Source organism: Agrilus planipennis, unplaced genomic scaffold, assembly GCF_000699045.2.
Source record: "Agrilus planipennis isolate EAB-ADULT unplaced genomic scaffold, Apla_2.0 scaffold180, whole genome shotgun sequence".
Lineage (NCBI taxonomy): Eukaryota > Metazoa > Arthropoda > Insecta > Coleoptera > Buprestidae > Agrilus > Agrilus planipennis.
In genome coordinates, this window is record NW_020442427.1 from 245,272 (window position 1) to 259,247 (window position 13,976).

The following is a 13,976-nucleotide window of genomic DNA, read 5'->3' on the forward strand; positions in this document are numbered from 1 at the left end:
AAAAAGATCGAAATCGCGATCCGCGTCTGGCAGTTTCGACAGAATACAGACCACTTCGAATTATTTTATTCGATTATGGTAACGTGCCTATCATGTTGAGGTTAGCTACGCCGGGATTCGTTTCAGCAAGTAGATATCCACACAAGTGGACCTTGTTGGAGCATATGTAATCCTAAAATGTAGCATCGTACTACAGATGGCGTTTACCGCGCCATTTGTGGTATTTTCTAAAACGCACTGTTAAGGCAGCAGGCAAAAGTTGGTCATGTGTTCTGTCGGAGCTGTCTGCGACGCGCTGATGTGATCCAAAAAGGTCGAAATCGTGATACCCGTCTGGCAGTTTCGACAGAATATAGACCAGTTCGAATTATTTTACTCTCATAATTTCTGATAATACCATACCACATTCATAAATAAGATTGATTGCATGTGCATACCTTTGGTGTTTTACTGATACCCTTAGTAACAAATTATTTCTATAGCTGTCGTTTATACTGCAATGTGTAATTTTGTAGAAAATTTTGATGGGCAGGTGCAGTAATTAATCACACTGTGAAGTGCTTGCTTGGTTTTTCCCTCTCCTTATCAGTATGATGCAATATACTATGCTCTTATGCAATTAGGTAATTGTTTTTAGAAGTATCTGCATTTTATTTCAAGTTTTTATCAGATACAGCCTTTTGGTATAAAATTGTGTTTTATTTATTTATATCTAATCTTGCGTTATAAATTAAGCAATTTTTATAATCATATATTCAAATAAAAAATAATAATTTGCCGTCAAATTGGAACACATCCCATAAGAAATGAAATTCTTGATAGTATGTGAATAAATTGAAAAATTTAGAATTTATCTTTTTTTTCTTGTGATATCAAGCAAAATTTTTTTGTGAAGTGTCAAAGCATGATCTCTCTTTACGGAAATATTGTCAAGTTGATCCAAATAATTACTTTGAACAAAATTTCTCGTTTTGTCGTTATGTTCACAGATGTGTGTGAGAGCTTTTATAGAGAATAGTTTTGCATGAAATTGTCGACTGTTGCATAAATCAACCAATCTTTTTAGTAAAGTAGAATTCTTTTTGAATCTAAACTTAATCAATCCTCCCATGGTTGCCAACATAATAGTTCTCGCAGCTGCAGTTTTGACCAGTTGGTCATTATGACTCAACAGTGGCACTACTTTGTTGAGTAGTTTTACTTCACAGGCTACACACTTTCCAATCGGAGAGTTCACCAATTCGGACAGACATTCAAGTGAATCTAACAGAATCGATGTATTCTCTTTTTCTAAAAGACCAACCAACGTCTTCCATCCTTTCCAGTTGTTAATGATGTCGTTTTTGTCCGCTCGGTTTACTAAGTACTTTAATGTTTTCAAATAAAAGTTAACTATTTCGTCAGAATCATTACATGCTTTTAATAATAGAGGTATGAAGCCCAAATCAACCATCTCATTACTGTGCAAGTTTGATATTTTTTCTATTAATTGAGGAACTTCAAGTCGTACACCTTTATGTGGATCGTTGATCATGTCTTTGAGTTTGTGCAAAAATTGAACTTCAATAATAGACTCTTTCACATTTTCAAGAGCGTATAATATTCTCAAACAATGAACAGCCTTTTCTCGGATATAGCTTTCCTTTCTGTTCAGAAGTTCTTTAAACTTTTGTGGAAATTTTAATCTGACTAGCTGATATCCTTTTGCAGGATTCGAGCATTTATCTTCCAAATTATTGAGGGCTTGGACAACAACTTGTACGTTTTCATCTGACAAGTCGCCCATCAGTTTTAGATAAGTTCTGTAAGCAAATGAATCAGATCTTCTTGTTATGTCGACATTACCGATTGAAATATTAGGCTGCTGACTGGTAATCCTGCTGAAAAACTGATCAGACTGCTGTTCCTGACCAAGTGCCTTACTTATCATCCGATTAATTGGTCGAACATGCCTGCTTTCTGATATTTGGTTTCTATGTATTGACAACATTGTAATTTTACCCACAATTTTGGTCACTCCAAAAATAAAATCTTGATTTGAATACTTCACATTTTATACACGTGTATTCATAACCTTCAAATATTATTTGTCAATTATAAACTAACTAAAAATATTCTATCTATATTATTCAATCTAATATAAAAATTGTCTATCTCTCTCTCTATTTTGAGAATAAAGGCTTTTATGGATTTTCGTAACGATTCGTCGAATATAATTCTTATAAACCCCAGAAGCTAGGAAATCTCCTTTTCAGTCCGCGGTCATTCGTAAAGACTTTGCAGAATGGTAGATGGCGCCAGATGTGCCTTTTTGGTTACACCGATGGTCTTTTACTTTTAATTCAGCAATAATGTACCTATCAACTACCAAGTATCAAAATTTAATCAGAACAATATATGTTCTTCGTCGTAAATTTATATTACAATTTCGATTTCATTTGATTTCATCAGCACGCCACACACAGTCTCGATAAATGACCGACCAAATCGAAGGAGCTCATTAAATCCAATATCGACGGATAACTAGAACACTAGAATTCACAAACATTTCATAATATAGGAATTTTGAACTTAATATGTATCGTATGGAAACATCTGACTTAACTCGGCTGAAACACTTAAAAAGGCATACGATTCAATAGAAAAATACTTCATTTGAAAGCAATCGACTTACTAGATCAGACAATATGCAAATTTTTTCGTGAAGTATTAGTGAACCTGTGGATATTCTCTCTGGAATAGGTACGAAATCGGAGGTAACAGCTATTGTATGAGGTCATCTCCCAAAATAAATTTACTCATGTTGTTAATTGGAATTTAAAAACCACGTTTTAAAAGATAACGTTGTTTTTAAAATATTCAATAAACACATTTGTATTATTTGTGTAAACAAGATATGTCATTCAACATTAAGTTGAGTTATCAATTTTATTATTTATTTAAGAGCAGGTAAATACATATTTTGTTTTGTTATAAAATCTACATTTTTTTTGCAACAGTTTTATTTAGACTTGAAATGCTAATAGCGATTCTAATAGACTAAAACAGTGAACCTACGACAAACGTTGATATTCTTGATTTTATCGTCTATTCAAATTAAAGACAGCAAGTCTACTTTTTGCGCAAATAATATCAATTTTAAGTAAGTAAATTTGCAAGCAATGACAGACAGTTCCTTAACTGATTGTCAATTTTATCTTGAACAAATAATATGCATTTCAAATGAACATTTACTTATAAATGCAGTTTAGATATACTTTTTCATTGTAATTAATGAACTTAAAATGGTCAGTAACTTTAAGTATAAAGAAGTTTAATTTCTGACAAACATACAAGAAAATATAAAAATAAAAATATTGAATTAATACTCTCTATTGATTTAATCCAATACTTTGGCAAGTTTGACTTATAGTCCTTCGACAAGCAGCGGCTCTGTTCCTCATGAATTGTTATCAATCAATCATCAAAACTATGAATTCTACTGAAACGGTTCTCTCTTCTCTGGTAACAAGGGCGGAGGCAAACAATCAAGAGCTTGCATTATGCACTTAGAAGCAAATAAAACAATTGTTTTAAACGACTTGGCCTCTACTAACGGTGTTTAGAACTGTGTTGTTTTATTGATTTTTTTGTCTGTATTATTTGTTAATTTTTATATTCCACTATTTTTTTTAAATGTGTAAATGCCCATTTGGACATAATAGAGAAAGATGTCTATCAGTTAATTCCAGGGTTGGCATGAATGAATCATGATTTAAATCACGATTTTAAATCAAATGATTTTTTAAATAAAAATCAATGATTTAATCAAAAAGTTTAATTTCACTTTCTTTCACAGAAATCAACATAAAAAACAGATTTAGAAATTATAATTAAGTTACAAACTAGGATCATTTAAATCTGAGAAATCAATATCATTATTATGATATTTGAATAAAAAAACTAGTTTTCCAGCTTTTTCAATTCCCAGTCGGTTTCTTAATTTGCTCTGAACAATTCCAAAGGTGGAAAACACTGTTTCCACAGCAGCTTCACCACTGGAAAAAATTTAGACTGTTCCTCTTCACTAAATATATTTTTCTGTGACACCCACCACTCTAGTGTCACTATTTTTACTATTTCTTCTGCGAACATCACACTTTTAAATGGTTTCGATTTTGACTTAAGCTTTACTATCAATGATAGCAAAACTGAACCATCATAGTGATTTCGCGCTTCCTCCAACGCACTTTCTTCATCTGTCAGTGTGAATTCTGTTTGGGTTGGGTCTAATAAAAATGCCAAAAAGTGACTGGGGGTAATTGCTTGCTTATGTCTATCATGATTTTTTCCAACCCTGGTTAATACTGTACCTTTTTTTGAATAGTTAATTGAATACAGGTGCTTTAATTAAGCAAACAGGGAGTTATAACGAAGTAATTAAGGAACAACAAAGCGTTTACTTTGCAGTTTTACTTTATTGGAAGTATTCCACATCATATTATACAAATTTTACGGAGCAAATTAGATAGCAGTGAATATTAAGAATATTTTTAGACATTTATAGGTTTACTCATAACCAGGAGGTGCTGGACGTATGGCTGTGGCACAAGCAGTGTGCTGTGGATAGTCACAATTTCTATTAACAGCGTTGTATACTAATCCAGGATAACAAGACTGCTCGATTGGTTCGCCGTGAGCACAGTTGTAAAATTTGGTGCAGTCATCAACATTGGGAATAAGCCAATCGTCCCCATGATATCTACACAGTCCTGTAAAAATGATGAGATGTGTGGAATTAAAATATGTTCATTAGAACAGGGAAGATGGCAATTTATACTCAGTGAGACAAAGTGAACATGTTTGGTGGAGTACGCACATAATAAAATGCTTATTTGATAGCTATAAGAAAAAGTTGAAGGTATATAAAATAATCTTACTTCTGAGTGTCTCAGGGGTGACATCAGAGTTGGCGCAGGCGGTAGCCAAAATGGCGAACAAGGTAAGAATAACAATTCCTAGAACAATACAAGCTATTAATGATTACAAATACAAAGTCAAATCACTATTAAAAGAATGGAGCGCTGCTGCAGTAATAATTTGATATCATAAATAGGTATAAATAATTATGTAATACAATAGTAACTTTGAAGAAGCTACACTAGTTTCGTGAATAACTTGCCCGCCACAAGGGCAGTAAACTCTTCATTGAATAAACACTTGGATAATGAAATACTAGTTCAGAAATTCTGTTAAAATGTACCTTCTTACCTTTCATGATTGTTTTGATGCATTCACTCGAAGCACTGCAGTGTTATATTTGACCCAGAAGACAACATCATTTACCATTTATATACTCAAAACTATTACGGTTTTATCTCCTCGTATCATCTCTCACCTGTCGAAATAGACTTGGATGATTTATCAGAAAATCAGTTCCTTATTTACCAAGTAGATTATAATCAAATAAATATTTACGGACAGGCATGACAATTCTGATTCCTTCAAGTGTTTAAAATTCAGTTGAATTTTGATATACCTATCTAATAATAACTTCACATCTTTGAAGTCAACTTTCTTTTGACTAATGAATTTTCTAAGAAAATGAGAGAGCAAGCCAACAGGTATTAAGAAACGAAGTAATGCAAATTAATATCAGTACGAGAATTTTAGGTCTTTCCCACTTTTCCACCCTCTATCTTTTGACGTGAATGCCTACGTCTTTTTAACGATAAGAGTTTCCAATTATAACTCTCTTAACTTTGCAAGTAACCAGCCCTAAATTTGGAAAGCAATCATCCTCTACAAAACGATACCAACTTTAAATTTGTTCACAATATTTATTATGATCCCAATTGGTATTTGAAAAAGAACAAGCATCTACGTTCATTGGGTTGTAGGTATCTACGTAAGGCATGGATTCGAAACCTAATATCTAAAATAGTTTAGATAACATTTTTAACAGTTTCTTTACTTAGAAATCAAATTCTTTATAATTATATAAGCAGTATTGTAATATTTTATTGAAGAGCTGAGTTCGCCCAAATTTGGAGGTGGCACATGAATAGTAAGCAACTAATCATACAACCATAGAGGTAATTAAAATACTTAAAGTACTCCCATGCTCTCCTGCAAAAGAAAATAGTGGGACCCTCTCTCCCTCTTTGCCTTTACTTAATGGTGCTTGCTCAAAGCAGTAGGTGTCATAGGAGATGTCCTTTTATTTTTTGCTTTTTTCTTTTCTGAAACATATTCTACTCTAATTCTATTATCTTTGAGGTTGCAACATGTGATCAAAATGTGTGTACTGTGCAACCAACCCGGCCACCTTCGGCTGTTTATTTCCAACTCGAACACGTCAAAATATTCTGCCTCAACGAAAACATCCTACATACAGTCTATTTCAATTTGTTAGAATTGTGACCTTGATGAAATTTGCGCGAAGATAGAAAGAATACACACTAGGCGTGAGCAAGACAGAAATAGTTGGAACAAGCTTGAACGAGCAGAGCTCTCGATGGGCGGTCTTAGGAGATCGGCTAGAACTGTACAGTACTAGACGAAAATGTTAAGCAATTTCTTAAAACAAAAATGTAAAAAAATAACAATAGAAAACAAAGCAAAAGTTTTATAGGTGTGTAGTACGTTAAGTTAATTCACTTGTTATTATTTTTGGCTAAATATGCTTTTAAATAAAGCATATTCTTAAATTTTAACGAGGCACTCTTAAATAATTTTGCAAATGGTACTGTACACTTTTGCCTAGTTCTCGCTCGATAATCGGTGGAGAAATGAGCTACGCAGACAAATATGATTCAATTTGGAATTATGCTACGGCGCATCCTAATAAAGAGAAGGGGCATATCTCTAACTTCTTGAAACGAATAGTACATACTTATTGAAAGTAGGCTTAAAGAATCCGCCTTCCTTTATTGAAACGTTTTAATAGACAGGTATAGATCCAGGATGTTGTACTATCGGACCGAGCGGCATGGCCTAGAGGTCTAGACCATTGCTTAGCATTCGGGAGGACGCCGGTTCGATTACGGATCCGTCTGCCGTAGTCCAAGTTTTTCTATGGTTTCCTTGGATCACTTAGGCAAATGCTGAGGCAGTAATATTCCACAAATAATGTTTCAATCTTTTCTGTCTTCATTTCGTCCGTCTCATCTTTCTCACCGGAACCACCACCCAACCATTCCCACGTTTCCTGAAAGCAGGCTGAAGAGGGCCTTCCGCCCCACCTTCCGGCATAGTCCGGAGGGACTGCCCGCCCACCAGCATTGCTAGCTGGTGGGAATGAAACACCCAAAAGTTAAAGTTAAAGCTTTTTTTGTACTATCGGGTATCCTGTTTATACAGACTACATGTCTACAAGGGAAAAACGCTTTTTCTTCCTTTTCATTTGTCAATATCTTTCATAATACCTTTTGAATCGCTCAATAAAATCAAATGGAAATTATACAAAACCTTAAACCTTAGTTCTTAAACACATAAATCCTAACGGTAGAACATACTTAAGTGTAATGGACATTGTGAATTTTTCAAAACTTTATAACCCTATAGTTTTTCTGCAAATAGCGAATATAAAGTTTTAGGAGAAACTTATTGTTCCTATTGAAATTATACTATAAAGATAACCCAATTGTTGACAGGTTGAACAAAATAATTCGAAGTGGTCTGTATTCTGTCGAAACTGCCAGACGCGGATCGCGATTTCGATCTTTTTGGATCTCGTCAGCGCGTCGCAGGCAGCTCCGACAGAACACANGACCACTTCGAATTATTTTATTCGATTATGGTAACGTGCCTATCATGTTGAGGTTAGCTACGCCGGGATTCGTTTCAGCAAGTAGATATCCACACAAGTGGACCTTGTTGGAGCATATGTAATCCTAAAATGTAGCATCGTACTACAGATGGCGTTTACCGCGCCATTTGTGGTATTTTCTAAAACGCACTGTTAAGGCAGCAGGCAAAAGTTGGTCATGTGTTCTGTCGGAGCTGTCTGCGACGCGCTGATGTGATCCAAAAAGGTCGAAATCGTGATACCCGTCTGGCAGTTTCGACAGAATATAGACCAGTTCGAATTATTTTACTCTCATAATTTCTGATAATACCATACCACATTCATAAATAAGATTGATTGCATGTGCATACCTTTGGTGTTTTACTGATACCCTTAGTAACAAATTATTTCTATAGCTGTCGTTTATACTGCAATGTGTAATTTTGTAGAAAATTTTGATGGGCAGGTGCAGTAATTAATCACACTGTGAAGTGCTTGCTTGGTTTTTCCCTCTCCTTATCAGTATGATGCAATATACTATGCTCTTATGCAATTAGGTAATTGTTTTTAGAAGTATCTGCATTTTATTTCAAGTTTTTATCAGATACAGCCTTTTGGTATAAAATTGTGTTTTATTTATTTATATCTAATCTTGCGTTATAAATTAAGCAATTTTTATAATCATATATTCAAATAAAAAATAATAATTTGCCGTCAAATTGGAACACATCCCATAAGAAATGAAATTCTTGATAGTATGTGAATAAATTGAAAAATTTAGAATTTATCTTTTTTTTCTTGTGATATCAAGCAAAATTTTTTTGTGAAGTGTCAAAGCATGATCTCTCTTTACGGAAATATTGTCAAGTTGATCCAAATAATTACTTTGAACAAAATTTCTCGTTTTGTCGTTATGTTCACAGATGTGTGTGAGAGCTTTTATAGAGAATAGTTTTGCATGAAATTGTCGACTGTTGCATAAATCAACCAATCTTTTTAGTAAAGTAGAATTCTTTTTGAATCTAAACTTAATCAATCCTCCCATGGTTGCCAACATAATAGTTCTCGCAGCTGCAGTTTTGACCAGTTGGTCATTATGACTCAACAGTGGCACTACTTTGTTGAGTAGTTTTACTTCACAGGCTACACACTTTCCAATCGGAGAGTTCACCAATTCGGACAGACATTCAAGTGAATCTAACAGAATCGATGTATTCTCTTTTTCTAAAAGACCAACCAACGTCTTCCATCCTTTCCAGTTGTTAATGATGTCGTTTTTGTCCGCTCGGTTTACTAAGTACTTTAATGTTTTCAAATAAAAGTTAACTATTTCGTCAGAATCATTACATGCTTTTAATAATAGAGGTATGAAGCCCAAATCAACCATCTCATTACTGTGCAAGTTTGATATTTTTTCTATTAATTGAGGAACTTCAAGTCGTACACCTTTATGTGGATCGTTGATCATGTCTTTGAGTTTGTGCAAAAATTGAACTTCAATAATAGACTCTTTCACATTTTCAAGAGCGTATAATATTCTCAAACAATGAACAGCCTTTTCTCGGATATAGCTTTCCTTTCTGTTCAGAAGTTCTTTAAACTTTTGTGGAAATTTTAATCTGACTAGCTGATATCCTTTTGCAGGATTCGAGCATTTATCTTCCAAATTATTGAGGGCTTGGACAACAACTTGTACGTTTTCATCTGACAAGTCGCCCATCAGTTTTAGATAAGTTCTGTAAGCAAATGAATCAGATCTTCTTGTTATGTCGACATTACCGATTGAAATATTAGGCTGCTGACTGGTAATCCTGCTGAAAAACTGATCAGACTGCTGTTCCTGACCAAGTGCCTTACTTATCATCCGATTAATTGGTCGAACATGCCTGCTTTCTGATATTTGGTTTCTATGTATTGACAACATTGTAATTTTACCCACAATTTTGGTCACTCCAAAAATAAAATCTTGATTTGAATACTTCACATTTTATACACGTGTATTCATAACCTTCAAATATTATTTGTCAATTATAAACTAACTAAAAATATTCTATNAAAATAATTCGAAGTGGTCTGTATTCTGTCGAAACTGCCAGACGCGGATCGCGATTTCGATCTTTTTGGATCTCGTCAGCGCGTCGCAGGCAGCTCCAAAAGAACACAGACCAACCTTTACCCGCTGTCTTAACAGCGCGTTTTAGAAAATACCACAAATGGGGTGGTGAGCGCCATCTGTAGTCCGATCCTACATTTTAGGATTACGTATGCTCCAGCAAGGTGCATTTAAAAATATGAATATCTACTTGCTGAAACGAATCCCTGCGACACGCTGATGAGATCCAAAAAGATCGAAATCGCAATCCGCGTCTGGCAGTTTCGACAGAATACAGACCACTTCGAATTATTTTGTTCGATTATGGTAACGTGCCTATCACGTTGAGGTGAGCTACGCCGGGATTCGTTTCAGCAAGTAGATATTCATATTTTTAAATGGACCTCGCTGGAGCATACGTAATCCTAAAATGTAGCATCGTACTACAGATGGCGCTCACCACGCCATTTGTGGTATTTTCTGTTAACAGGTTGGTTGTAAGTAATCTGTTTTGTTTCCAGTTTTAACCACCTACTCTTGTGGACATGTTAAAGTATTTGATTTTGACTGATAGGGAGTGATTAAATTGAAGAGGGTTATAAATTGCACACTATTTTATTTACTTTCTAAAGTACTATTTATTATAGGTACAATGTCATGCGTATAATAAATAAGTGACGCAGATTATTGAAGATCAAAGATGTTAGAGCATCTGGTACTATCAGGATAGTCACACGCCTTCAGATTGGTGTTGTAAACCAATCCGCTGGGACAAGCGAGTTGAAAGTGGGTTCCTGCACTGCCAACGCATTCGTAGAATTTAGAACAATCAGCAATGTCGGGTACCAGGTAACCATCACCATGCTGTACACAAAGTTCTGAAAAATTTAAGACATAATTTTAAAAATGGATCAAGTTCCGCGATCTTATTTGATCTCATCAGCACACTATTAGCAGTTTTGATAAATGAAATTGTTTTACGTATTAGCATGTTTGTAAATACAATATTGTGTTACCACAGTACCTATGTCTCCATTTGCTAATATTTGCTGTTAATAGTTCAGCAGGACATAGATAAGATTACTGTTCGTAAATAGTTAAGGATGTGGGATGCTCTAGTTTTAGGGAAATGCGAAGATTAGTTCAGGATAGGAAGGAGTGGAGGTGCGTGTCTGACGTCTTTATGATGATGATGAATACTATAATAACTCGATATTATAGTATTTTTGCAAGTATATCAAAAAAGAAATGAAAAACTTTGCAGAACTGCAGAACTGGAAAACACGTTTTTGATAGTAGAGTTTTAATAATAACAATGAGGTAAATTAGTTCCGATCTTAGCCTTAGACTAAGAACAGACCAAATTTACCCTTTCAATAACTAGCGCATAAGCAAGTCGATATAAGATCAAAATCAATCATTCAATCAATACCGAAAGGCTCGTACTTGCTCTTCTTTCCTAATAAATTATTGAAAAACCCTCAAAGGAAAAACTTACCGTTGAGTATAACCTGGATTTGTCTGTTAGGATGACAGTATGCGGTAGCCAAAATGGCAAATAAAGCGAGAGCAATGGCACCTAAAATAATATAAAGTGTATTAGATTAATTATTTGTTTGTAAATATTACGAAAACACTGTTTCATATGCACACACATTACTTATATCACTGATAGCAAAATTACAAGACTGAAAAATAGATCTCGATCGGACCAATACTTTTAAGTAAGACAGAAGTGTTTGAGCTTTATACAATTTAAAAGTACATTACAAAATTAATCAGCCTTTAGGCGAAACATTTCACTCAAGAAGTTATTAAAAATATGAACCATTATGAGAAATAAGTCACTTACTTTTCATGTTAAAGACGTTTCGTAAATAGTCACTGTCGAAGTCTACCAATTTTGTTATTAACGAACAGAATGAATTTTTGCCGTATTATATACACGAAGATAATTACTTTTTATCTTTAAGTACCTTTTTCTCTAAATTAAATTTTTAAAAACAAGGTGGATTTTTATATTTTGATCGTCTTCGTTATCACATTAAGACGATATCGATACGATCAACATAAGAAACGCATTTTGTTGAAGTGGATACAGAATTTCAAAACTTTCGAGAAACCCTCAAACTTATTTGACGTATTCTTGAGGTATGTGCATAATTAACGATTGCACATCGTATCTTTACTAGTTGAACCCGTTAAAGTTTGGACGGAAGGTACTATTGTCGATGAAACATGCCACTTACGTTATGATCATGGCGACTTGTCATACTGCAACCTAATCTAATCTCTTGGTGCATAGTAACACTCTTAACATGAATTAATTGGCAAATGACAATTTTGAACCAATCTGAACAAAAAATTAAAAACCAAAAACAAAAATTGAAATTATGTTGAGAATGGTTACATAACCTGATATTTGTTTTTATAATGGAGTTAAAAGGGTTACAAAAAACAAAAATAGATTTTTGAATATTTTTTATCAACAAATGTATGATATCTTCTCCTTCTACAATCCATCTAAAATTCATTTGTTTATTTATAGAAATGCTTAATAAATAGGACTGCGACTTTATTTACTTTATAAAACGAGTAGTGGATACATTATATCTATATTTTATGTATTATATATCAAAATAAAACTTAAGATTAATTTTTCAATAAGCGGAAATAAAAAAAAGCTTCATTGTAAATATAAATAAACACTAAAACCCAATATTCCGTATAGAAACGCTGAGTTTAATTAATTGGTAGAAAGCACACTGTGAATATGCATTTTCTTTGACTTTTGCGTTGGAATCTACAGAGTTTTGTTCTAAAGGTTTTGCATTTCATTATTGAGAGAATCTTCAGTCGTGATTTGATTGATCTTTGCTTGATGATTAATAATCAGTGATCATATATACTTTTATTTGATATTATTGTGCTATAGATGCATTGTCAAATCAGAATAAAAGTAATAACATTCTGAATTGGTTTTGATTGTTTGGTGGAAAGAAAAAATGCCAATATATCACTTTTCTTATTTTGAAATGAACATCTTTTCATATGATAATTCGAAGTGATCTGTATTCTGTCGAAACTGCCAGACGCCGATCGCGATTTCGATCTTTCCGGATCTCATCAGCGTGTCGCAGACAGCTACGACAGAACACAGACCAACTTTTACCTGCTGTCTTAACAGCGCGTTTTAGAAAATACCACAAATGGCGCGGTATACGCCATCTGTAGTACGATGCTACTTTTTAGGATTACGTATGCTCCAACAAGGTCTTTTCATATGCTTGAAGGGATTTTGTCGTTACGATTGTGATTAATAGAATTGCTAACATTTGGTCCTATAACTTATAATTAGTCCATCTGGTTGTCCTTCTAAAGGTTTCTATGATAAAAGTGCCTAGTGTTTACTTAATTAGTAAAAACATACTACGGTTATGCATTTGCTGGAACTTTTGCGACCAGGTCTTTGAAATTTAACTTCAACTGTTCTGCCTTTCTTTGCTGAGGGTATCTTCAATGGTGACCTGATGATCATGGATGTGCTTATTTAATGTTACTGCCTTTTAGGTACACTGTTCAATCAGAATAAAACTAATATCATTCTGAGTTGGTTTTCAGTGCTTGGTGGAAAGAAGAAATGCCAATGTATCAGCTATCTAATTTTGACAAATGCTTAGTCTATTTTGAAATGAATATCTTTTCATGTTGATATGATTGTGATTTCATCCGTTAATAGAATTGTTAATATTTACTCCTGTGAGTAAGTTCATCTGGTTTTCTTCTGTAGATTTCTACAACAAAAACTACCCACAGTTTACTTACTTAGTAAAAGCATACTGTGGTTATGGCTTTACTTGGACTTTTGTGACCACGTCTTCTTCGATTCGAATCTTCAATAGTGGCATGATTGAGTCCCGCATAATGATTGATACTGTTGTACCATAGACTCGCTGTCCAATCGGAATTATACTAACAACATTCTGATTTGGTTTTAATTTATTAGTGGAAAGAACTTTCGATTTTGATTAGGGTTTAATGATCGTCGTCGATTGAAGTTGCTTCCTGACTTTCGCTAACATGAGTGGTGAATTTCTTCAGAGGTCTTTCTATCTC

General features: G+C 34.0%; 2 protein-coding genes across 2 annotated transcripts; both read right to left on the reverse strand.

The window, feature by feature from the left end:
* Positions 1-4,437: 4,437 nt before the first annotated feature.
* Positions 4,438-5,361, reverse strand: LOC108740561 (peritrophin-1-like). The gene is made up of 3 exons (XM_018474920.2): positions 5,251-5,361; positions 4,920-4,997; positions 4,438-4,751 (listed from the first exon to the last, which is right to left on the reverse strand). Exons 1-3 carry the CDS (start codon positions 5,255-5,257, stop codon positions 4,549-4,551), a joined length of 288 nt encoding a protein of 95 aa, XP_018330422.1. The 5' UTR covers positions 5,258-5,361; the 3' UTR covers positions 4,438-4,548.
* Positions 5,362-10,456: 5,095 nt separating this feature from the next.
* LOC108740562 (chitin-binding domain protein cbd-1-like) lies at positions 10,457-11,824 on the reverse strand. Its single transcript, XM_018474921.1, has 3 exons — positions 11,713-11,824; positions 11,359-11,439; positions 10,457-10,738 (listed from the first exon to the last, which is right to left on the reverse strand). The coding sequence occupies exons 1-3, from the start codon at positions 11,717-11,719 to the stop codon at positions 10,545-10,547; spliced, it is 282 nt and encodes a 93-aa protein (XP_018330423.1). The 5' UTR covers positions 11,720-11,824; the 3' UTR covers positions 10,457-10,544.
* Positions 11,825-13,976: the final 2,152 nt, after the last annotated feature.

What these genes read in the sequence shown, in the direction of transcription:
- LOC108740561 (XM_018474920.2), bottom strand. An exon ending in CACCCCTGAGACACTCAGAA is followed by an intron (nt 4,752 to 4,919) that starts GTAAGATTATTT and finishes TCATTTTTACAG; the next exon opens with GACTGTGTAGATATCATGGG.
- LOC108740562 (XM_018474921.1), bottom strand. An exon ending in AATCCAGGTTATACTCAACG is followed by an intron (nt 10,739 to 11,358) that starts GTAAGTTTTTCC and finishes TAAATTTTTCAG; the next exon opens with AACTTTGTGTACAGCATGGT.